Source organism: Microcebus murinus, chromosome 5, assembly GCF_040939455.1.
Source record: "Microcebus murinus isolate Inina chromosome 5, M.murinus_Inina_mat1.0, whole genome shotgun sequence".
In the NCBI taxonomy this organism is placed as follows: Eukaryota; Metazoa; Chordata; class Mammalia; order Primates; family Cheirogaleidae; genus Microcebus; species Microcebus murinus.
Genome location: NC_134108.1, coordinates 78,926,424 through 78,953,058, shown reverse-complemented (window position 1 = coordinate 78,953,058; position 26,635 = coordinate 78,926,424). Strand labels below are relative to the sequence as shown.

The 26,635-nt window shown below is 37.4% G+C and overlaps 1 protein-coding gene and 1 pseudogene across 5 annotated transcripts in view; one reads left to right on the top strand and one right to left on the bottom strand.

Annotated features, from left to right (window-relative positions):
- Nucleotides 1–26,635, top strand: part of KCNQ5 (potassium voltage-gated channel subfamily Q member 5) — a 510,994-nt gene that overhangs the window by 390,827 nt on the left and 93,532 nt on the right. For all 5 annotated transcript variants that reach the window (XM_012754013.3, XM_012754011.3, XM_012754012.3 and 2 more), the window contains exons 4-5: nucleotides 17,662–17,837; nucleotides 18,101–18,226. In XM_012754013.3, the coding sequence (XP_012609467.2) occupies nucleotides 17,662–17,837; nucleotides 18,101–18,226 (302 nt within the window). The remainder of the gene's footprint in view (nucleotides 1–17,661; nucleotides 17,838–18,100; nucleotides 18,227–26,635) is intronic.
- LOC109730829 (zinc finger CCHC domain-containing protein 9 pseudogene) lies at nucleotides 25,640–26,541 on the bottom strand (annotated as a pseudogene).

Below are 26,635 nucleotides of genomic sequence, written 5' to 3'. Positions count from 1 at the left end.
TTTGCTATTCTATACTTAGCTCCTAGAAGTTTCTGGCCACAAGGAATGTATATTGAATAAATAAAAAATTTAAAAAATTGCAAGCTGGTAAACATTCCCATAAGGAACTTCATCACCACCACCACCCCTGCCGCCACTGTAGCCCTACACATACAATGTAAAAATGACACGTTTAACATGAGCAAATGAAGAAAAAAATTATGGCAATTATCTATAAAATGCAAGGTTAAAAGTAGCACCTTTTACCTCAGTTATCATAAGTTTTCAAAAAAATAATTTTTGCCTACTTTTTTGTCTAATTTCTTCAACTCTGTACTTCAATTTGGTCATGTGAATATGAATATATTTTTTTAACAAAGTGCTTATTTTTGCGTGCTTGTGATTGTAGGCTTTTTTACAGGAACCTTGTCACACTCCCGTACTGCCTTTTACTCAGTTTTTTTACTTCTGCCTTTTGCAAAATGTTTTAAATATTTGATTTTAGCCCCTACCACAGACTCCAAATCTGTGCTTGGAATTTGGAGATCAAAGTACTGTAGCTAATCCTTAGGACATTTGCCATCGTGTGACTTAAGAATCCATCTCTTATCAAGTTTCTGTGGTTTTCTGGAGTATTTACTGGTCATAATGTCAAAATGTGCACATCTGAAACTGTTTTTGAATTATGTTTTCTTGATACTTTTCCATATTTAGTTAATGGGAAAATGTCCAGCTTCTGAATGGTATTGAACTTCACTACGCTGTCTCCAGCTTCTTTATAAAGGATTCGTAGGTTGTATCATCACATGTTTTCAATAAGCCTTGTTTTTGTTCTCCTTTAAACAGAGCGTGTCTTATTCAAAAAGTTCATGACTGTAGGAAAGGAATTGATAATGAAAAGAAAGTAAGTCCAAAGCAGGATTTTTCCTCATAGCTTTAGGATTTGTTATAAGACAAAGTGTTTCACAGTCTGAACTGCAGCTTCAGGAGTTAGTTACCATGAATTCTAACCCTATCTCTGGAAGTAATTTATTGCACTATCTTGTACAAGCCTCTCTGGGACAGTATTTCTTTCCTTTTAAGCACAGATAAGAATAGCAGCACACTTTGTAGGGTTCATAAACAGTAATATAAAAAGCAAATATGAAATTAGAAAGTTCTAAAAACTGCCCTTTATCTAGTACCAATGAGGGCAAATATTGGCAAGGGTTTCATAAAGATGGGAGTTAGATGCACAATTAAATGTGACCTATTTGGTTAATAATTGCACTAAAAAGGTAGGTAGATAGATAGATAGATAGATAGATGTAAGAGATCTGCACATGACAGCAAGTAGGATATTCAAAATTATAATGAGTGTCATGTATTTATTTATGGCTTGTATTTACTCAAATTCACTCCTGTAAAGCACTATCTTTTCATTCTTCACAAAACGAAAAGTCCATTTTCACACCCCAGTGTTTATCCCTAAGGATTAGCCAAATGCCTCAACTGTATCCATTTCTTATTTCCAAAAATAAGAAATTGTGTTTTGAAAAAGATTAAGAGAGCCAGGTGAGCCAGGTAATTTTCAATTTCCCAAGTATTATCTGGGGAAATGGAATGAATTTCCATCCATAGATGTCCTTTGCTTAGTGACATTTGAGCTTAAGTGGCATCTCCATTGCAAAATCCAAACAGCACAGTCTATTCAAAGAACTTCCTGAAGATATCTTTTCAAAAACTTTTAGTACCAAACAATAAATGCTGGCGTGGATGCAGAGAGAGAGGAACACTCCTACACTGCTGGTGGCACTGCAAACTAGTTCAACCTCTATGGAAAGCAATATGGAGATACCTCAAAGTGCTACAAGTGAATCTACCATTTGATCCAGCAATCCCATTGCTGGGGATCCAATGACACTCTACAAAAAAGACACCTGCGCTCGAATGTTTATAGCAGCACAATTCATAATCTCAAGGCTGTGGAAACAGCCCAAGTGCCCATCAATCCAAGAATGGATTAATAAAATGTGGTATATGTATACCATGGAGTACTATTCAGCTCTAAGAAACAGCGGTGATATAGCACATCTTATATTTTCCTGGTTAGAGCTGGAACCCATACTATTAAGTGAAGTATCCCAAGAATGGAAAAACAAGCACCACATATACTCACCAGCAAACTGGTATTAACTGAGTAGCACCTAAGTGGACACATAGGTACTATAGTAATAGGGTATTGGGCGGGGGGGAGGGGAAGGGGGTGGGTATATAACTCAGACTTGTGGGGGGAGGGAGGGGAAAGGGCATTTATTGAAACCTTAAAATTTGTACCCCCATAATATGCTGAAATAAAATAAATAAATAAATAACTTTTAGTAGTAGATGATGATTGATCATAACCTGCATGTCATCTGACAATAAGTATCAAGTTTCTCAAAGAAAAATATCCCAACATTACTAAACATTACTGGCTGCCAAGATGCAGAGTCAGTATCATTCAACTGCTTGGAATAAGTGCAAAACGGGAGTACTGAAAGTTAGGTATTGTGTTTTTGCTCTGTAAATTTAAACCTGTAATGACATTGGCTTGCCTGTTGGTGTGTAAACATTCAGGTTATGACCCCGAATGAGATATCCATGCATTGGATTTCATCATGTTAACAGAACAGTAGGGGATTTCCAGTAGTTGTTTCAACTTTGATCATTTATTTCGTGGAAATCCAAATCTTTTTTTTTAGATCTGCAGTCAAATACTGGTATGGGGCTCTGTTTAGGAATCGAAAGTGCAGTTTTGTCATTTGGTATGTGTGAAAATAGGTGCTAGAAGAAAATAATAATAAAGCCGCCATGGCATTGCCCTGAACCATGTTCTGAATCATCCAAAAATATACTTGAGTTTTCATCCCTTTGATTTTTGAGGACTAATGGAATTATACCTAGGTAATTTACTCAAGATACTATAGTGCACCTTAAATGGGATGTGTTTGCATCCTACTCATTCATGATGACTCTCAGGGGACACATGCTTCTTTCCTGTTTTATAAATACAGAAACACAGCTTCCTTACATCCTTCAATCTGTAACACACATCTGAAACTAAACATTTGTGATCACACTCTGAAGCAATTGTTTCTGTAGCTTACTGATATCGGAGGACATTAGTTCTGTAGCACCCACACACAAAAATCTATTGCCTGACTCTGCCTCACTGACCACTCCTACGAATTCCAGCCTCACTCACTGTCTACAGATGGCTACTGAGTATCTCAAAGTTAACACAGCCAATCTGGGCACAGTGGCTTACTGAAGTCCCAGCTCCTCGGGAGGCTGAGGCAGGAAGATCGCTTGAGCCCAGGAGTTGGAGGCTGCAGTGAGCTATGATCGCAACAGTGCCCTCCAGCCTGGGCCACAAAGCCAGACCCCATCTCTAAAAATAAATAAATAACAGGGCCAGAATTGAACTGACAGTTTTGCCCCTCAAATAGTGCTCATTTCTCACATAGCCCCAGCAGTATTACCCCATCTCAGTAAATGGCACTTCACCCACTTGCTCAGACCAACACTGAAGGCAGCCTCAGACTCACTTGCTTATCTCATATTCCACAATCACTCCTGCAGCAAGTCGTGGCCTCTCCACCTTCACAATGTGTCACCCGTCCAACCCCTTTAACCTCCTTGTTTGTAGAGCTGCTCTCACGTCTTGTCCAGACCATGGCAGTGGCTTCTTAACTGACCTTCCAGCTTCCTCTCTGGCATCCAGCCCACCCCTGATCTGTTTCCCAAGGGCAACCAAAATGTTCCTGTAAAAATACAGATCTGATCTTGTGCTCTGCCCAAAACCTTTCCCTGGCCACTGTCACACTTAGAAAGATGGCTTAAGCTATTCCCAAAGCCTCAGTGATCTGGCCTGAGCCTGCTCTCCAACCCCCCCCCCCCACTCCACTCTAGCTAACTCAACTCCTTGCCTCCCTTGAATGCACCAATCTCACTTCCACCCAAGGTCTTTACATTTTTTGCCTGGAACCTTTTCCCCTGAGATATGCTTGTGGCCACCCCTTCACTTAATTAGGTCTCAGCTCAAACATCATCTCCTCCAAGAAGCTTTCCCTGATGTCCCAGCTCAGATAGAACCACTTGCTGGTCTGTGACTCCACCCCTCATCCTGCTTTGTATTTCTCCAGGGCCCTCGTAACTTCCTAACATTAAATTCTGTACTTATTTCTTTGTTTAACATCAACCTGCCCAGGCTCTACTATAAATAGAAAGAAATTAATTGGTCAACTAAAATATATATAGAAAAAATCAGCCGGGCATGGTGGCACATGCCTGTAGTCCCAGCCACTCAGGAGGCTGAGGCAGTAGGATCTCTTGAGCCCAGGAGTTTGAGGTTGCTGTGAGCCAGGCTGATGCCATGGCACTCATTCTGGGTAACCTGGGTAACAAAGTGAGACCCTGTCTAAAAAAAAAACAACCGAATGCTTGGCTCATGGCAGACAGGCAACAAAAAATATTTGTTGAATGAACTGATGAATGAATGAATGAGTTGCCTTAACACTTAATTTGAGAAAAATCATTTCCAAAACACTCCTGCTGATGCTTTGTCATTCAACCAGTATACAAAATGAAGAATGTACCACTTAGAATTCCAGTTCAAGCCACCTCATTTTAAAGGTATGGAAACTCGTAACCTCTGTGCCTCCAAGGGCCCTGAGATATAAGCGGTAACAAAGGTAAGTTAATGGCAGAACTGATAGTTAAATCAGGCATAGTTCAATGATACTTATGCTTCTACACTTGACATCTTTGTTTCTTCTGAGAGGTTAGAATTGTGTGTACATAGGCAAGTATAATGGAACCACAAGATTTTAATTCTTCCTTGTCTTGCTGCTCTGTTGGCAATAAAACAGCTGGCAAATGATATACATGGGACACTAAAAAAATTATAAATTCAGGCAGAAATGGTCCCACACAGACAAGACAGGCTGACCTCTCTATCACAATGTGCTGTCCCATTGGGACAATGTAAAATATAATAATCTGTTAATTACAAGATTTTTGCTAAATTTTACCTGAATATCAACCATTTGCAAGTCATATATATATTCCCCATTCTTTTTTTTTTTTTGAGACAGAGTCTCACTTTGTTGCCCAGGCTAGAGTGAGTGCCGTGGCGTTAGCCTAGCTCACAGCAACCTCAAACTCCTGGGCTCAAGCGATCCTACTGCCTCAGCCTCCCGAGTAGCTGGGACTACAGGCATGCGCCACCATGCCCGGCTAATTTTTTTTATATATATATCAGTTGGCCAATTAATTTCTTTCTATTTATAGTAGAGACGGGGTCTTGCTCTTGCTCAGGCTGGTTTTGAACTCCTGACCTTGAGCAATCCGCCCGTCTCGGCCTCCCAAGAGCTAGGATTACAGGCGTGAGCCACCGCGCCCAGCCTATATTCCCCATTCTTAATGATACTTTACTTCTTGGAATTTCACTTGAAGCCTTTGTTGACTGCCTATTTCCCTATTTACTAGTCTTTCTACTAGATAAAAGTTACAAAAAGAGAAGCATGGAATGAAATGTAAGTGCTCTGGAAGCAGACAGATAGGAGTTTGGTTCTTGGCTCCATTTATTAGCTAAATGACCTTGGATAAGATTCTTGAACTTTCTTTGTATCAATTTACTCATCTAGAAAAAGTGAAGAGGTATACCTGTAAAATAACTTTTTTTAGGTTGAGAGTTGACATGATACCAGGCACACTAAGACAGGCGAAGGGCTTTGTATGTATTATCTCATTTAATCTTCACAATAGCCCCGTGGGGGGAAAAAATCATTCTGTCCCCTGTTTACAGGAGAGGACTCCAAGTCAGCAAGATTAATAGGGCTGAGGTCACACAACTAGGAAAGGATTGAACTAGGAATCCCTGAGCTGTCTCACATGAAGTTCACACTCATAACTTCTGTGCCTCCTTGGAGGGCTGTTATGGAGAAGTAATGAAATAGAGCAAATGTCCTGAGCACTCCACATAGCCTCATACATCAGAGGTACTCAATAATTGTTGCCCATTTCCCTTCTATTTTCCCACCACTGACTAAATAAATTACCTTGGCCAATGTGCTAACCTTCCTGGGTCATAGATTTTTATTTTAAATAAATATTTATTCTCTTTTTTTTATTACAAAAGCAATACAAGGTTATTGTACATCATTTGGACAAAAGAGTATATTTTTGAAGAAAGTAAATTTTATACATAATCCCACCACCTAAAAGGTAATCACCATTAACATAAAGGTATATATGTACTTATGGTATTTATTTTCATATATACAATAAGAAAATATTATTATCCTTTTGGGGGCGAAACTGGAATCATCCTATGTAATCAATTTTTTATATAATGCATTGGAAACATTTTATCTCATCAATATTCTTCTAAAACTTGAGGGTTTGTGGTTGCATAGTATCCATGGTAATAATAATAGTAATAATAAATTAGCTAAAATTTATTATGAGTTATCACTGTAATGAGATGTTTCACATGTTAACTTATTTAATTCTCACAACTCTGTGGCATAGGTACTATTATTATCCTCATTTTACAGATAAAGAAATTGATGCACGGAGAAATTCAGTAACTTAACCCAGGTAACCCAGCTAATAAGAAGCAGAGCCAGGGTTGGAACTCAGGCACATGAGCCCCACAGCCCATGCTTTAGAAGGAATGTACCATGTGGGTTTTGATTAATACATTTTTATTAGAAATCTGGATTGCCTCTAACTTTTTATGCTACTAATAAGAGTATAATAAGCATGCTGATACACACTTTTGTTTACATCTACAATATTCTCACTCAGATAAATTCCTGGAATTAAAATTGCTAAAATAATACGTATATACATTGTTAATAGTTTTGGCAGACAATGTCAGTTGCTTTCCCCCAAAAAAATTATAGCACTTTACACTTACATAAAATCTTGAAAGAACATTTTCTTCTTCTCATTGCCAGTACTGACAATTCATTTGTTTATACCAAGAATGGGGAACCTTTTCATGTTGGAAGGCCGCATTAATTTAGCTGTAATCAAATAAGGCTACATTCAAGAAACTTCAATCAGATATACTTAAAAATGTATATTAGTTTGTAAAAATCTAACTACTATGTACTTAATAACTTCAAAAAATTAAAACCATTTGTTAATTTTAAAGTTAACTGATCTTCTAATGACTTTGCTGTGACTGCTTTTTGTTGGAAACCATTTGAATATTTGGTTGGAGCAGGGAGGTCTGAGGTTTCAGTTGATCCTCCAGATGGGTATCAGTCATCTGTGACATGAAGGCATCTTGATTTGGGTTAGATAGGGGAATGTAGATTTGCAGTAATAAGTGGTTGAAAAGCAAGGAAGCATTTTTCGGGCACATTGTGAAGGCATGGATATTCTACTGCATTTTTCCATGTTTCAATTGGATCTTTCTTAGCATCCATGACTTTAAAATATCATTTACTGAGAGCTCAATCAATTCCTTCTGTAGTTCTTTAGGTGCCTTGGTGATAACAACTAGGAGACTGAAATGCTATAATAATTTGAGTGTGATGTCATGATGCTCAAAGTCAGTGAACTCTTCATTGTATTCTCCAATTAATAGGTCCACAACAGCTGCATATTATTCAAATGATTCACATATATCATCCTGCTCATCAATGACCTTTGCTAACTGGGAAAATATTCAGTTTTTTGCCACATATCATATATAGACTTATTTTTATCTTGCAAAGAAATATTCAAGTCCTTTTGATTTGACATGATATCATACAGAAATGCTACATTCCTATAGAAATCTCTCAATAATTCACGTTTCTGATTCTGTTGTTCATAAAATTTGACTCTCTGTTCTTACAGACACAAAATTTTGGCTAACACCTGTCCCTGTGATAGCCAATGCACTTTAGAATGATAAGGCAAATCCACACTGAATACCCAGTGTTCAACTTTTGCATGTTATGAAACTAATGATGCAGTGTTATATTTGCAGGAATGTAGTTAACAATACTTATAACTTGTTGCAAAGTATCACTTAAAATAGTACCTTTAGCACAGAGATTTCACTGGTGCAAGATGCAATGAAAAGAAATGAGAGCAATCTGGATCTGTGCAATAAACCCTTCATGTTTTCCTGTCATGGAAGGTGCACCATCTGTACATACACTCACTAAGTTCACCAAATTTGGTCCAAGTCCATGACATTTATCTTGGAAGTTGTTGAAGGTATCTATTTCCCATGAGTACCCAAAGCGAGTAACTCTTCATAGCAAAGAAAATCTTCTCTTATGACCCAAATGAAATATAAAACCTACGCTCAGTCAGTAGCATCAGTTGATTCATCCAAAGCAATTGAATAATATATATTTTCCTTTTGAAGTATTGCATGAAGTTGTTTTGTTAAGTTGAGGCTAATTCATGCTGCCCATCAATTATGGTTCTCCTTGAAAGAGACATGTTATTTGTACTTTGAAACAGTATTGGAGTCTAAGCATCCTACAACTTCGACAATTCATTCTTTCACAACTTTTACATCACTTAGTGGCTTCCCTTTTTCCCAAGCATGTAAGTTACTTTATAAGTTGCTTCAGTAGCATTATTTTCAGGTCTTATTGCGCTTGAAAGAATTGTCTTTGCTTTTGCTTTTCATCTTTTAATTTCAGCAATACAAACTCTGATGGGCGCTGAATTTCTTTAATGTTGATATTACAGGATCACAGAGCAAGCAAATCATCTTATCTTTAGCAGAAACAAGATAATATTGCAGTTCCCAATCCTCATTTAAAAATCTGTTTTCTTCCTTCAGAGTTCTCTTGGTCTTCTTTGACATGATGGGCTGTTAAGCAGACAGAATTAAAAAATATCATCAAGCTGTGCAACTATTCACAAATTCCACTTCAAACAGAAACACAGCGCACTGTTGTCAAAAGATGATAACAGACTGGGATACTTGACCACTAAAAACTCTCGCCACAGTGGTGCCAGTCAGGCAGGGAAGTTGAAACTAAGTCATGAGCATAGAAGCCATCAATTTAGCCCTTTTGGCTTACTATTGTTCTAATTGTGCTGGTCAATCTGGGAGCATAATTTTGTTGAAACTTATTTTATTCTTTCATATTTTAAATAAGTTCATTTTAAAAATAAAATAAAAATATAAAAGACAAAAAAAAGTATTAATAAAAATAAAAGGATTTTTTCTGTAAAATTTGGATTCAATCAAAAGCCCACACTTAAGGACCTACAAGGCCACATGTGGCCTTAAGGCCACAGGTTCCCTGCCCCTGGTTTAAACTGTCAGTTTGATAGAATGAAATGGTAACTTATTGCTATTTTAAATTTCCAAACGAGAAATTGCAAAGAACTTTTTTTTGTATTTATTGGTCGTTTTTACTCCATCCTATGGTAAATTTATATTTATGCCTTCTGTCCAATTTTCTATTAATATGTTTTCTTATTAGTTTATGTTTATATATTAAAGCTATATAAACATCATTGTCCATCATCATATATGTTAGAAAGTTTTTTCCATGTTTGTTTTTTGCATCTCAATCTGTGTGGGTTCTTTTTTTAACACATGGAATGTTTAAATTTTGTGTGTTTGTACCCCAGCTTCTAAACTGCAAAATGAGGGAGATTTAAATATATTATTTCTAAGACCCTCAAAATTATAAAATTGTATTCTATTTTTTTGAGTATTGCTAAAAGCAAATAACTCATCAAATAAGTATCCATTAAATAAGTTTTGAACATCTACAGTACAATGGGTACTAAGCTAGGCACTGAGGTTACAAATAAAAATAAGCCCTTCTGTTGCCGTCAGTTTCTTACGGTATACTGTAGAAGAGACCAACAAGTAAACTGACTACTACTAGAATCCTCGGTAGTGATAGTGAGTGTTATGACAGAGGCATACCACAGAACACTGGGTGCCCGCCATGCTGTGAAAGCAGCCTTCCTGAATGGGTTGATGCCTGTGCAGAGTTCCACAAGCAAGTAGAAATTAGCCAGACAGGGGAGGGGGAAGGGCTTTCCAGGAAGGGCAGCAGCATTTTATAGAGCACTTTCAACGCTAGGCAGCTGAATTTGATCTTTGTTCTAGATACTGGAACTTTTTTGGTTTTGTTTTTTTTCTTATCAGAGAAATAATATAATCACCGTAACATTTTTATCTGGCAATAGAATACAATATGGTTTAGAGAAAGAAAAGACAAGAGAGTGGAGACAAGGTCAGAGGTTATAGGGACAGCCAAGGGGGAGGTACCATAGGCCTGATTGAGGAAGAGAAAATTACATGTGGGAGATGCTGTGGAGGCAGAATAAACGAAATGGATCTGTGATAAGAGAGGCAATAAAGAAAAATATGTCAACTTATAAATTTAATGTAAAATCTGTATCAGAACTTTTTAACTTGATAAATTTATTCTGAAATTCACTTGGGAAAATCAATAGGTTTACAATAATTGCTGATATTTTTGAAAAAGAATAACATTGAAGGAATCTTACCATATCAGATGTCTAGTGTTGTACTAATTCAGGAATAGGCAATAAAACAGAATAGAATCCAAAAACAGGTTTCTCAATAAATATATGGAAACATTTGGAAAAGGACAGACTTTTTATTTGGATGGTACTGGAAAAATGGACTATCATATGGCATAAAAGGTGAGATTAGTTCTCTACTTCACCACAGAGACAAACATAAATTCCATAAAAGTTAAAGATTGTATAAGGTAATGTTAATTATTATAACATATGCATCTCCAAATTCCAGTAACTTAACAAAAGAGAAGTTTATTTCTTGCTTGTGATAGTCCAATGAAGATGCTCCTTGTTGGGGGTTGGGAGGTGTGGGAAAAGCTCTGCTCTGTGCAGTCATGCAGGAGCCCAGGCTAACAAAGGCACTGCCATCTCCACCATTCCAAGGGCATCGTTAGTACCAACACACAGTTGACAGATTGGTAAAGAGAAAGTGATAAAACACATATACTCCCCCTAAGCCTGGAAGTGGCATACAACATTTCCACTCACCTTCCATTAGCTAGAATTAGTCTCCTCACCTCACCCAGAGGCAAGGGGATCTGGGAAATAAGGTCCCCGGATGGGCAGTCACCTTCCAAGGACAACGCTGCACCTCGGAAGAGAAGCACATACGTGTGGTGGAAAGCTGGACATAGACCTTTGCCACAAAGACCATTCTGAATAGTAAAAGTAAATTCGTTAACTGAATAAGCACATACATACACTAAAATAAAATGTAGAAAAACATTTTTATAATCTTTGGATGGACAAAGTCATTCTAGACAACTTGACTTCTATGACTCCTAAATGGCATGAAATCAATCCAGGAGTCTATTTTTTTTTTCATATATCTTTTCAGTGTCTTTAATATCTTTTTTTTTGTATTTGTAATTTTTTTTATTTCAGCATATTATGGGTGTACAAGTGTTAAGGTTATGTATATTGCCCATGCCTCCCCTCCCCCTCGAGTCAGAGCTTCAAGCGTGTCCATCCCCCAAACGTTGCACATCTTACTCGTTGTGGTTGTATATACCCATCCCCTCCTCCCCCCTCCCACCTGCACGACACCCGATAAATATTATTCCTATATGTCTACTTAGGCATTGATCTGTTAATACCAGTTTGCTGGTGAGTGCAAAAGAGGTGGTTTTGCCTTGTACTGGCAAAGATTAAAGATTTATAATATCTTAGGTTGTACATGAAAATGCTTAGATCACCAGCAAATTGGTATTAACTGATCAATACCCAAGTGGACATACAGGAATAACATTTATCGGGTGTCAGGCAGGTGGGAGAGGGGAGGGGGTGAGTATATACATACACAGTGAGTGTGATGCACACCATCTTGGGGATGGACGCGCTTGAAGCTCTGACTCAGGGGGTGGGGGAGCAAGGGCAATATACGTAACCTTAACATTTGTACCTCCATAATATGCTGGAAAAAAAAGAAAAAAGAAAATGGTTAGAAAAGTGCCTATCACGTAGTAAACAGTAAATATTAGCCATTACTATTATTATTAGCATTTCTTTTTATTAGCAAGGAGAAAGAGAGAAATAAGTATTTTCGTATTGTCGGTGAGGATTGGTACCATTATTTTGAGGACATTTGGATATCTATCAGAAATCAAAATGTGCCAGCAATCCAGTCTGTAAGAATTTATCCTTAAAAAGAATACCTATAAAAATAGATATACAAGGCTGTCCATTTCAGCATCATTTTAATAGCAAAATTAAAGGTAACCTAAAAATTCATTAATAAGTAATTGGCTAATTAAATAAATTAACTTCCTACTTTAAACACATTTGTATTGTTTTGGTATTTTATAAAAGCTATTGCTTTTATAACTTTAAACCATATTTTTCATTAAAATGATTACAAGTTTAGTTTATAGTGAGGCCACTAAAAATAGTTCAAAGAATTGGAACAAAAAATATGGTGGGAAGGATAATTTAATCATTAAGAACATTGTATTTATTGCATTTCTGATTATCCCAGAGAAAACAAGATAAAGTGAGTTTAAAGGGCAAGGGGACCTCCCGGGAGCAGGGGACCACTAGGTTGCCTAAGGAGGGGTGAAGGGGCCCAGGTGGGAAACAGAGCAGGTCAAAACTCCAGTGCTGATCAGTAGTGGGAGCGCATCTGTGAATAGCCACTGCACTCCAGCCTGGGCAACATAGCGAGACTCCATCTCTAAAAAAAATTTTTTTAAGTAAAAAAATAATAATAGTTTAAAATAAATAAATAAAGGGCAAGAGGGAAATGTATGTTAGTTATTAGAGAAAACTTTAAGACTCTAGAATAACTTAGAATTTGCAAAAATTTAAAAAGCCTGAAGTCTACAGTCAGTTTCTAGGGCTCAAGATGTATCCTCTTTGTGGTCTGCCTCTAGAGATGTATCTGTCTCTACAACGACAAATTTAAAAGTGTTCAACCATGGTTTGTTTGATCCACGTGATTTAGTTCTTCCCATTGTGATTTTAAATTGAGCCAAGTTATTCCATCTAATAGATGCATTATGTAGTGTAATTGTGGCAACAAAACACAGCTGGTCAAGTTCAGATGTATAATTGGCCTTGCTTTAACCCAATCCTGGCATTCATGAGAGCGTAGCATTGGATGTGAATCTACCTTATAATGAGGGCTTTTTGGTATTTCTGTGACTCATACTTTTTAGACAGGGTCCGTGGTGATCAATTCATATTGATTTTGCTGACTAAATAATAATACTCAAGCGAAGTTCCTGTGGCATCTAATAAGTTCTTTCACAGTCCCTGTGTGTCTTAAATATCATTACAGTATTTATTTTGTTCAAATCTTTGCAGTTACCTCAAATCTCAAGAATAAATCATTCTAAGTGAGTCAGTAAGTTTGTGAACCTACTTCCTAATACGTTGTAAATCTATATTTCACATTTCTACTGGGCTGCTTCTAATCAATAACTCTTTCTTCACTACTTCCCAATTTGTTCATATCTGCTTCCTTTGGGAGATGTAGATGTTAAGAGCTCAGGATTACATGCTTTTTTTTTTCATGCAATTTAGAGCTCCTCCTTGTTTATTAACAGTTCTATTTCTTTCTCTAGCCCCATTTCCTTTCGATGTATCCATAAAAGTACCATCTGTTTTTTAGCATCATTTTATTTCTGCTTTATCCTCCCTGCTCTTCTCTCCTCCCTGAATGCTTTATGTGATAACAATTTATTCTTGATTTGTTATCCACCTGCTTTCACAGCTTCCCTTTTTTCCTTCCTCCCCCACCCCCATCCCGCCCTGGATTTTTTTTTTTTTTATCCAAGGAGTGGTATACCATAACTCTTAAGGACACAGCTTTGGAGTCACAGCTCGACCACATATGAATGTTGGGCCTTGGTCACTTGACCACTACAAGCCTCAGTTCCTTTATTTATAAGAAGGAGATGATTAGAATACTACCTACAACATAGGGTTGTTGAAGGATTAAATAATGTACATTAGGCTTTCTCAACCTTGTACTATTACATTTGGGGCTGAGTCATTCTTTGTTCTGGGGGCTGTCCTGGGTATTGCAGGATGTTTAGCAGCAAGCCTGGGCCCTACCACAGATGCCAGTAGCAACTCCCTCCCCAGTTATGACACCCAAAAATGTCTCCAGACATTGCCAGGTATCCCCTGGAAGGCAAAATGGTCCCCATGCAGAACCACTAATATACATAAAACATTTAGCACAGTGCCTAATACATAGTAGGGGACTTGATAAATATTTGTGATGGATGGATGGTCAAATGGATGAATTATTATTCCTTTTTAATACAAGTGTCTAACATAATGCTTGACACTCAATTAACTGCTTAATATGTGAATGGGCAAACAAATGAACCTGAAGCCAATGAGCTTCAAGGGCTATCTGTAGTTTCTACCTTATACTAAAATGTGGTATCTTCACTAAACACAGTTTAGTTGTTTCAAAAAAATGTTTAGACAATTAACTAATCACACAGATTAAGCTACTCTCCCAATAATCTTAGGGAGATTTAATTTTTATAAATTTTAATAGATGACAGCTTAACTATTTTGGTGCAGTAGAATTCAATAAATATTGACGTGATCGTTTGGTACACTTACGAGTATTTTAGGTTGATATCCCAGTTATTAAGCCATTGATGTGGTAAGAACAAAGCTCAAGCTACTTTTAAGTGTTTTTAATCTAAGTTCATTCTATAAATATTTATTGAGTGTCTGCCACGTTTCAGGTATTGTTCTAGGTACTTGGGATACATTAGTGGACAAAACAATGATCCAACACTGTGGAACCTCCATTCTATAAAGTAATGGACCACAAAAATAATAAATACATGAATAAAAATAAAAAAGATTACCCATAACTTCTAAAATATTAGCCTAGAAAATATTCTATGTGGTACTGACAGCAAAATTCCAGTGGAAGACGATAACCCAACCAGAAACATTTCTGTGGCTGCATTCACTGTTTGCCATTTGGCTGCTCATCTGTGATTTCATTTTACTGAACTCTGACTTTCTCATCTGATCTGAATTACAATGAGGGTATTAAATCAAATCTGTGGTTGCCTTTGCATATTTTGAAACTTCAGACATTGAGATTATCATTCAATGTGTGCATAATTTTTGAAATTGTGTCAAATCACCAGTGTTCTTTTTACTTTCTTTAGGTTTCCTCTAGTGAACTAACTTCATAGCATACTTTTTGTGCTGTAATATAACAAATCAATAGCTGATTTTTTTAAATTAATACAGTATATGTTTTTTGTGCCTGCCGTTTTTCATCTGTAAAATGGGATCTGTAGAATACCTGACTCATAAGGTTGTTATAAGGATTAAATGTTTATAAACAACTTAAACTAAACAAAATGCCAAGCACATAGTAAGTTTTAAGTGTTGTATTTTCTGCATCCCTACTTATTTACCATTTACTTATTTCTACTATTTCAAATGTTATGTCTTTTTCTTTCCTTTCTACACTTAGGAGAAAACAATATTTCAATGAAATAAAAGCAAATGTATATCCAGCAGGGTCACATAAGTAATGTCTCTTTGTCTGTAAACCACTAGTCTCAGGAGTAAATCCTCCCAAATGATGAAAAACAAGAGATGTGTTTGCATGTAACTCTTTTTATAAAAGTTTTTTTTTTTCCTGATTCAAAAGACATACTCGTTGTTATAAAATTTCGGCCAGGCACGGTGGCTCACACCTGTAATCCTAGCACTTTGGGAGGCCGAGGTAAACAGATCATTTGAGCTCAGGAGTTCAAGAGCAGCCTGAGCAAGAGTGAGACTCTGTCTCTAATAAAAATAGAAAGAAATTAGCTAGACAACTAAAAACATATAGATATAAAATTAGCTGGGCATGGTGGCGCATGCCTATAGTCCCAGCTACACAGGAGGCCGAGGCAGGTAGATTGCTTGAGCCCAGGAGTTTGAGGTTGCTGTGAGTTAGGCTGATGCCACAGCACTCTAGCCTGGGCAACAAGAGTAGCCCAGACTTTGAGACTCTGTCTCAAAACAAATTAAATTAATTAAATTTTAAAAAAATAAAATTCTAACATTACAGAAATTAATAATTTAGAAAGTGAAAAATTTCTTTATTCACATATCCACCCAAACTCACTACCACTAGAGATAATTAATGACAATATTCAGTGTATATTCTCACATATTTTCCCTACTCATATTTAATAAATGTTTTTATTAAAATAAGATCACATTGTACATACGGCTTTTGCACCTGGCTTCTATGCACTTAAAATATGTATTCTGTGTCTATGTCAACACATTAGTTCCTCTTCTTTTCTGAGAGTTGCCAAGAGTAGTAACTCAAGGATGCAGTTGTGGCTCTTGGGGCACCTACCCACCACATAATGTTTGGATCTGATTGGGGAAATTCCTGCAGCTGACCCTTGCACTGCCAGCCACTGACCTCTCTCTCTCTAAGCACTGACCCATAAAGGGGCACCAGCAGAGTGACTCGGAAGTTCTCAGTCCACACCAGAAGACCAAACCTTTCTCAGCACAGGGAGAAGGATGAGCTGAATGAGGAATACACATTCATACTACAGTTAATCCTGAGGATAACAGAAACATAACAAATGCAACACCCTTGAAGTGGAACTCCTCTTTGGAGTGTGGAAGCCCAGTCATGCACAACCCACTTGGAGGAGGAAGGAAATTGTATCTGAGGATATTTAAGTCAAGCTAACTTTTATTAAAATTACCACAGGAGGCCATTTATCCCCACTTCACTTCTCCCACTTCAACGCCTCTTTCCATCACTCAGATATTGACTCTTGGAGTGATTAAGTCCTCTTTCATTTTTTTCAGTGGTTTTATTAGCTGCTCTTTTTCTCTTTTTTGCTTACAAAAAGGCAGACTTTTTTTATACCAAATGTCAATGTGTCAAACATTAAATATCCATTCCCATGCAGCACAGTGTTTATAATTATGTACTCTATTGTAACAAATGTAATATTACTTAATGTGTGCACCAAACTTAACACATAATTGATGGGCCAGGTATAAAGATTACTCTATACAGAAAACATAGAGTATTCAGCTTAGTTGAGGCCTTTGTTAAACAGTATGTGCTGTTGTATACTCCACATTAGGGAATTTTTGGCATAAAGGAAATAAAAACTTCTTTGGCAAGAGAACAAGAGGCATAATCATTCCTAGCAGCACTTTCACGGTTGGACTGACTGCAATTCCCTGGTCACATCAACCAGAAGCCTTGTCATTGGGGGCTGAGGCAGGAGCTCCTTTCTGCCAGTAAGAATGCTAATGACACTAGAGATGTTGTGGAAGGCTACCTCACAGCCCTAAGGCTCCTTGTAACTCTGAGGTTTCAGAAGGCCATTGTCCAATCTGTGGAAGGTTGAATACCATGTGGTTCGAAATTGCTTAGGTAAAGCACACAGTTGCCAACAGGTCAGAACTACAGGAATAGATATGTTCCATTCTCTACCTTTCCACTCTCCAGTCATCGCAGGGCCCAAGTGGCACCATGTGAGGCTAGGGTGCAAACTCTGTTTATTTGATCTTGAATAAAGTGCCAAGTGAACCTTTCGGAAATATTGTTTTGAGAAATAAAAAATCCTAGTCATGCTACTTATGGCTGTTTCAACCTGTTTCTTTCAGATACCATTGTTCTTATTGCTTCAATAGCAGTTGTTTCTGCAAAAACTCAGGGTAATATTTTTGCCACGTCTGCACTCAGAAGTCTCCGTTTCCTACAGATCCTCCGTATGGTGCGCATGGACCGAAGGGGAGGCACTTGGAAATTACTGGGTTCAGTGGTTTATGCTCACAGCAAGGTGAGATTTGCTCTCCAACTTTTGGAACAAAACTTTTGAAACGTTTTCCCTGATTGCTATAATATTTAATAAACCTATCACAAACAAAGTTAGTCATTTCAGAAATGGGTTAAAGCACTTTTGGGGTATGGTATGTAAAGGATTATTTAAAAGCCATCATAAACATCTAGGATGTAGTGAAGTGAATGGAATCATGCAGATTTCTTTTTTCCTTTTTCAAAAATCTTCCTTCTCTAAAAATCTTTCATTCTTTTTATATCTAGGAATTAATCACGGCTTGGTACATAGGATTTTTGGTTCTTATTTTTTCATCTTTCCTTGTCTACCTGGTGGAAAAGGATGCCAATAAAGAGTTTTCTACATATGCAGATGCTCTCTGGTGGGGCACGGTAAGTATAAAAATCTGTTTTCGTTTATTGGATGTTGTGAAATTTTCCTTTGAATACAGTGTAATGGTTCCTATGGATAGTTTCAATAAAAATATTAACTTACAAAAGAGGGTAGTGTGAAAATATCTACTACTTATAATTATCTAAAGGTTTTCCACATCTCTTTGGTCCAGCTAAGATAATCTCTCTTATAAATCATCAGCAGTATTTCTTGAGTGCTAAATTGTTGCCCAAATAAAAATATATCATTTTTTAAATGGTGATTAAAGCACTGATAGTCTGGTTTGTTCATTTGTTTTAGCTTTGTGGAGCACAGATTTAAATTGCTAATTGTAGCATTGATTTGCCAATCATCAGAAAGTTTATCTGGGGTTAAAAAAAGGAACAGAAGCTGAGTAAAAGTGAGAAGAGTAAAATTACAGCACAGAAAAATGAAAAGGAGAAGACTGCTAACCATCTGTGAGATCAGAGATTATAGACACCTAATTTCAAAACTTTCCATTCAAAAACTACTTTTTCTTTGTATTATTATTAGAGAATAATTTTCCAAACAAATAAAAGTAAAATCGTGATGCTTATACAGATAGAAAATAAACACATGCTAAATATTTTATTTAACTCATTTTTTTATTTGTCATTATTAATGAGGAAACCAGTAAGATGTTACAACCAGCTCGAAGGGCTATCCAAAGAATAAAAACATTTTAAGATTAGAAATACTGAAATGAATTTGCAAAGAGAGGCAAAACTGGCTTCTTTCACAGTGTGGGAGGGAAGCTCAGTTGAACCTCCACTAGACAATTTATTTACATGTCTGTAGACAAGGATTATTTTGCATTGCTACCAGTTATCTACAACTTACAGAGTTGTAAAATAGCTCAAAGGCCATGAAAGGAGCAGAGTCCCGTAAAATCAGAATCCAAAAACCTGGAAAGGTGTACTCTGAAAAACGCATAGTTCTCCATTGAAGCAAAAATTTCCCCTACATTAAGAATATATAAAACAGTCATCAGAACTTCTGCCCAAGTAAGAATATCACAAGATATGAGAGTGCTTTATGCCATGTATAAATTACATTTCTTTTTATTTTATTCCTTTAAGACATTCCAAAGGGTGGGTATGTGAAAATATACAGTGTTTGTATATTTGTCTAAAGAATTTCCATATCTCTTTGATCCAACAAAGTTAAGTTTTCTTATAAATCATTATTAGTATTTCCTGAGTGCTAGCTTGTCACCAAAATAAAAATATATCATTTTCTTAAACTGTGATTGAAACATTGATAAGCTTTTTACTTGTTTGTTTTGTGGAGCACAAATTTGAGTTACCAATTGTTGATTTGTTGCCCTGCTCATCAAAACCTCAAGACCTAGAACGCTTGTCTGTCAGAGACAAGGAAAATTTGTTGGTATATTTGTTGGCTGTATAGCAGGAATGAAATGAATAAAAATCAGACATACGCTCACCTAAAGAGCAGAATTTTTTTCTTAAATTATCTTAGTAGAGGCCGGGCGCTGTGGCTCACGCCTGTAATCCTAGCTCTTGGGAGGCCGAGGCGGGCGGATTGCTCAAGGTCAGGAGTTCAAAACCAGCCTGAGCAAGAGCGAGACCCCGTCTCTACTATAAACAGAAAGAAATTAATTGGCCAACTGATATATATATAAAAAAAAAAAAAATTAGCCGGGCATGGTGGTGCATGCCTGTAGTCCCAGCTACTCGGGAGGCTGAGGCAGGAGGATCGCTTGAGCCCAGGAGTTTGAGGTTGCTGTGAGCTAGGCTGACGCCACGGCACTCACTCTAGCCTGGACAACAAAAGTGAGACTCTGTCTCAAAAAAAAAAAAAAAAAAAAAATTATCTTAGTAGATAAATGCCTATGAGATTGTGCCACTGGTATCCAAGCATTTTTGTGGGCTTAATAATTTGATTTCTGACTCCTCCTCACTATTCACAAGCAATAATGGACATTTGAAAGGAGAAGTGGAAATCTGAAAGAGAGCAGTCATCTGACATTCTTAAAATACTTTTTATATGTAGAGAGCATATGAAAATCTATGACTCATGGTGGGATCAACTGTGTAAACTGAGAAAACGGGAGGATTTTTCTTGCCAGCAAGGGCAACACGGTTTGTCATCCCAGCCTTCAAAGCAGTGGTTTGAATTCAGATTTAGTTTTTGCTTCTCTTGGATAATTCTGATATATTTAAATTACTGGTGCGCTATGCACTCAGGTGCATTCCCCCAGTGAGACGCAGTTGTGGTGAGTTCAGCCTGCCAGCTCTTTTACCTTCTGTTCATTAGTCTTCCATTTCTCCTTATTACTAATAAGAATTGCTGGATTGTGTGTTATATAGTGTGTGGGAAACTCTTAATATACCTCTCACTTAGTCACCAGCTTGTTTTTTAGTTTTGTTTTTTTTTTTTTTTCTTCCAGAATAACCCACATAGCAGGTTTTCAAAAGTCACATCTATGACTTTCAGGGAGAAACAACATATTTTCATTGATTTCCATTTCAGTAGTGCTATTTTGATTGACATTTAACCCGTACTTAACAGGTTCCAGAATGGCCTCATTATGTTTCTACTTTTTTTTAAAAAATCTAGTTTTGAATATGAGAGTAAAAATCTTCTAAAATGCCAAACTTCTAAGAATATTTTTAAAAAGGTCTTATTGGCCTAATTGGCCCATAGCAGGTTTGTTGATATTAACTGACTCGCTACTTAAATTGTCTGAAGCCTAAAAAGATACAAAAGGCAACATGAGGGCTAATTATTTCTATTCATTATAAGAACATATACTAGATATATAGTGTGAAATAAAATAAATTTAAACTATTATACCTTTTAATATACATTAATCAAAACCTTAATGAAATATATGGCTGGATATTTTTTACTTAAAATTTTCCATGCTGTGCATAATGGACACCTTAATAACTATGGAAGTATCCAGAATAAATTAAGAAATAAAAGCACCCTGAGTTGGGGTATTTCTAAGTGCCAGACTTTAATGAAAAAAAAAAGGAAATCACCTATATTAAAAGAGCCCAAAGTATCAAAATGCAATCTCTTTTCTATGGTACAATGTCCCATTGAATTCTAAATACTACATACTAAACTCCTTCCATTAAGATGGTGAGAGCTGGCCCCAAGATTAACTTTTGGAGCGATACAGCGATGGGATCGGCACTGCTCAAAGCCAGTAACAATTCAAAGAGCTTTGATCCCTGAAAACAGTTTCGTACTAGTGACTCGCAATACCTAGCCCATTGAATAAGTGAGATGACAGACATAAAGGACCTGGTACCAAAAACACAGCAAGTGCCCAACAAAGATGATGGCTATCGTTGGTGTAGACGTCACTGTTGTGCATGTAAACACCTTTAATAACAAAAGGAACAAAAAAGAGCTCTGTGCTTCAATGCAGAGCCACAAGTTAAACACAGAAGGGGATTGGGAATCGGGAGTTGTGATGAAAAGATATTCTGGGTTCTGAAGTGGCAACTAAAGTAGCACTGATGGCAGAAAATGGAAGAGGGAAGTGTCTCTAGCAGCTGAGGCATTAACAGCTACTGGCAAGGAGGATCTTCTGATTGCTGGGTGGGGCTCCATTTAATATTTTTCCTATTATTATTATTTTTTTTTCTTCTTTTTAGTTGTCCTAGATTTATTCTGAAATAATTTAAGAATGGGTTTTCCTGGGGTTACTTTCTATGATTATCGCCTTTCTTGTTATTGTGTTTCTCCTTTTGATTTGCTTTAGATTTATTCTGCAATAACTTAAGATCAGGTTTTCCCGAAGTAATTTTGGGGGGTAATGACCTGTTCTTGAAGGCCAGTCTGTCCTCTTTCTATTTCCTGCTACTCCTGTCATGAAGCTAGTGTTGTGGGTTTAAAAAAACAATGCATACAGCAGCAGATAGCATAAATCTACTATTGAGTAAGCATGTGAACACAGGCTCCACCTGAGACCATGTGCTTGAAATGATTACCTCAGGCATGTGAAAGAACTTTATATTAGCCAGAGTTCGTCCGAGAATTCATGCTGAAAATCTTACAATCTTTCTAGAAGCAAACCATATGGAAGGTTCTATGAATATAATGTAGTATACTTTGCACTCAACATGTTGTACATCCCAAATATATGCCATGAGTTTCATCCTCCTGCAAAATCTAAGAATAAGAACTTGTGTAAATTTGTAGAATGAAAAAAGATACCCTTGTCCTTGATAATACCAGTTACCCTTCAGCAAATCAGCTCTCCTTACCTTGAGTTCAAAGTACGCAATGTTTTCTGCAGCATCTTATAAACTGTTGTTTTCTGACTTGATACTGGTATATTAAATTAAAGTAATTGGCTAGGTACTGTGGCTTATGCTTATAATCCTAGCATTTTTGGAGGCCGAGGCAGGAAATTGCTTGAGGCCGACAGTTTGAGATCAGTCTAAGCAAGAGCAAGACCCCCGTCTCTACCAAAAAAAAAAAAAAGTAAAATTAATCAGGCATGGTAGTGCATGCCTATAGTCCAAGCTACTCAGGAGACTGAGGCAGGAGGATCGCTTGAGCCCAGGAGTTTGAAGTTGCAGTGAGCTATGATGACACCACTGTACTCTAGCTTAGATGACAGAGTAAGACCCTATCTCAAAAAAAAAAAATTTTTTTTAAATAATTAAAGCTAATAATTGTTTCTTACTACAGACGCATTACCAGCCCCTAACTATTTAAGACAATTACCAACTACCAAGCAAAAATTAATGCACCCCAGCTGAGATGCATGTACCCCAGCTGCTACCCACCAAAAAATCCTAGCTATTATGAGCATCTGTAAGTCCCATGCCTACCTTAATGGTATACATTTGTGGAATGTATTATTGTAAGCCTCTTTGGGGAATTCTTTCCTAAGGAGAGGTCTGTTTCTTCAATGACATCTTCTCCCATGTGGCTCTGGACACTTTTTCTCAGTGATTATTATTCCATAAGCATTAAGCACGTGCTGTTTTGAAAAGACTAGAAGAATTAGAGTCAAGAGACCTGGGTTCTGGCCCCAATATTATGATTTAGTGGAAGTATGATACTAAGCAATCATTAATATCTCTGTAAAATAGAGATAATGTTATCACCCAAACACAAACTCACTCTGTGTGTGTGAAATGAGATTAGGGCACATAGATGTGCTTTATCAAGCAATAGGCAAATGTCAGCCATTACTGTTGTTACACATATGACCACCAGTCTGGAAGGACAGTATGGAATGCAATGCTCTGAGCTACCCCAGCAGAACCCAAATTACAGGCTGCCACCACCACAGGTGATCCTGATGTTTGAAGATGGAAAACCTTTCTGATCTAGTTCAAGGTGACCAGATTTTAAGATTGACTGCACAGGTTCTATGACCACCCACTATCTGAAACGAGGTGCTCTGGAAGTACCTAGAGAGAAGAGTGGAAAAGAGAAGGGAAGGAAGGAAAAGAAAAGAGAAGAGAAAGGGAGGGAGGGTTGACAAACTGCTGGTATGAATCATCGTTCCTTAAAGGACTTCCTTATGGGGAAATTATGCTGTGCATTGGAAATCTACCAGCAGTATATTCTTAACTTGTTCGCATGAATGTATTAGCTAAACTAGTATTCATAATGGTCTCTTCAAAATCAGGCCAATAAATATTTGTTGATCTTGTTACTCAAAGAAAAGAAGGAAGAACTTATATCTCCTGATCTGGAATTAATTCTGCTATGGAAAAAAAAAAAACCTGTAGCCTAACCAGTGTCTAAATTATAATCTAACCATCACATCTGCGATCCCATTAAAAAAAAAAAAAGTCAAGAAAGCTTGGATCAGAATTTTTATTTGTTTTGAAGCATTATTTCTGAGGAAGAATTATTGATTGCTAAACACACTGAGGTGCCCCCACTCCATCGCAGATTGTGCTACTACAGTAATAACTTTATGCCGACATTTGCAACATAAAGATTTTCAGAAATTCTCTCTTTTCACCTGCTTAACTGCAACTGAGCATGTGGAACGCGAGGGCAAAAATTTATCTGAGTTATTCCCATCTGCCACGTCACCTTCAAGTACATGGTCCAACAGGAGAGATGGCACAAACTCCCAAGGATTCCTGAGGCCAGCTGAGGTCAGGCAACAAAGGAAGTGGGCCAGACCTGCTCAGCCCCTGATCTGTCTTGTCACACCACGGCCGGAGAATGCATCTGCCAGCTTCCACCCCGGGTCATGGAGTGTGGCAGTAAACGGCGTCTTCTCACTCCGTGGGAGTCCTACTCTGCCTAAAACTGCACTGAAAGGGAGATGTTAGACATTTTTTTTTAATTCATAATCTCTAGTTTATTTTTTAATAAGTAAATTCAAAACCTCACGCTCTTTCCAATAATATTATAAACATCATGTTCAAAAGTCAACAAGTAGGAATTCTGGAAGATTTTTTAAAATAAAAATTTGATGTACCCTGCATGTGATAACCAGCATATTTTTTATAAGCTTTGAAACTAGGTCAAGAATGAAATTATGCCCAATATAGTGTGTCTTTTATTTTTTTCCAGAAAAATAAACAAATAACAGGTGTGTTTTTAGTCAATATTTTAAAAATGCAGACTTGGTGGCAACTTATAAATAAATTTCTACTATAGGCCGGGCGCGGTGGCTCGCGCCTGTAATCCTAGTACTCTGGGAGGCCCAGGCGGCGGATTGCTCAAGGTCAGGAATTCGAAACCAGCCTGAGCAAGAGCGAGACCCCGTCTCTACCACAAATAGAAAGAAATGAATTGGCCAACTAATATATATAGAAAAAATTAGCCGGGCATGGTGGCGCATGCCTGTAGTCCCAGCTACTCGGGAGGCTGAGGCAGGAGGATTGCTTGAGCCCAGGAGTTTGAGGTTGCTGTGAGCTAGGCTGATGCCACGGCACTCACTCTAGCCTGGGCAGCAAAGCGAGACTCTGTCTCAAAAATAATAATAATAATAATAATACATTGGCACTTTGCACTAAGAAAACAATATAACCAAAAATTCATTTCTTAAAATAAGCCTTTGTTGGGGGCTTAAAACCACTCTTTGTTAGGGGTGGTTTACATTTATGCATAATTTTACTTTTGAAAAGGATGATTATTACAATCAAGTATATAATCACCTAGATATGTCTAAGTTCTGTCTGTTAAAAATATGTTCTTTTAGAGAATCCAACTTAATCGTTTCATTCTTTTTTTCTTCAGTGAATTTCTCCAAACAGCGGTAGAAGTACTCTTAGATGGACAGAATGCAGAAAACTGTTTTTGCCCACCCCCAGATCATACTGACATCTAAATACAGGCTTGGCTCCAAGAGAGCCTAGCTCTCATTTGTGAAGTAGGCCCAGTTTAGAAACTAAAAATGACATGATAACTAACAACAGTGCTAGTCATTATCAAAAATTAACCATTTTAAGTTTCTTTGTTTGGGGTTTCTGCGGTTTAGGTGCATCCAAAGTGTCTTCATACTCTGCACTCAGTCCCTTTGCCAGCAACCAACTGTGACCATTCAATCTGAATTCTAACCTTCAGGGCAATCTTTCCTAAAATGTTCCACAGAGCCACAACGTTTGCAACCACCACCATCAGCATAGAGTCCTTTGGGATTATCGGGAGAAGATGTAGACAGGTGTCCCATTTCCTCACAAGCAAAACATCTTGCAAAAGGAAATTCACCAAGAGCTGGGTCTACTTTAGCCTTATACATGGTTATTTCATGCTCCAGGGACCTACCCCAGTAACACATTCCGGCCCCATATCTTGGTTTTCAAGGGTGGCTGGGCAATCTGCAATTCCATAACCAGGTTCTGCAGTAGAAACATACCATTGCATTTTTCTTTGCTGCTCATCTTTTTAATCACCTTCCTTCCCATTGACTGTCTTTCTTGAAAGCAACTGCAATTTCTTCCCTTACTTTCTGAACTTCTATTGCTATAATCTCCCCATTGTGAACCATCTGTGAGCTCTGTCTTAGGTATTCCATGAATCCATTCACATCTTCATTTAAGTACTCTCTTTTTCTTTTTGTTCTTTTTATGTTTTGCTTAGCGTGCGTCATTTTTGAGGGATAGCCTGTTGGTTTCAACTTGTTTACGCTTCAGGAGGTTTTCACCTATTCCCTCAAAGGACTCCTTCTTCATGTCCTCCCATGATGTCGTAGGCAAGGGTCTCTCCTTATGTGTGGTATAATAGTAACTCGCGCCCACCTGGTCCTAGTTTCATCAGCAGTCGTGCATGAATCTTTCAGGGCAGCTGAATACAATGTTGTAAAAGTCTGTCCTATTCTCCTGCTTCTCATCTCTCTCACACATATACAAGCAAAAACTAATGCTCACACCTGTGTAAGGAATATCAAAGTTCACAAAATATTATTTTGTTTACTTGCCCATTCA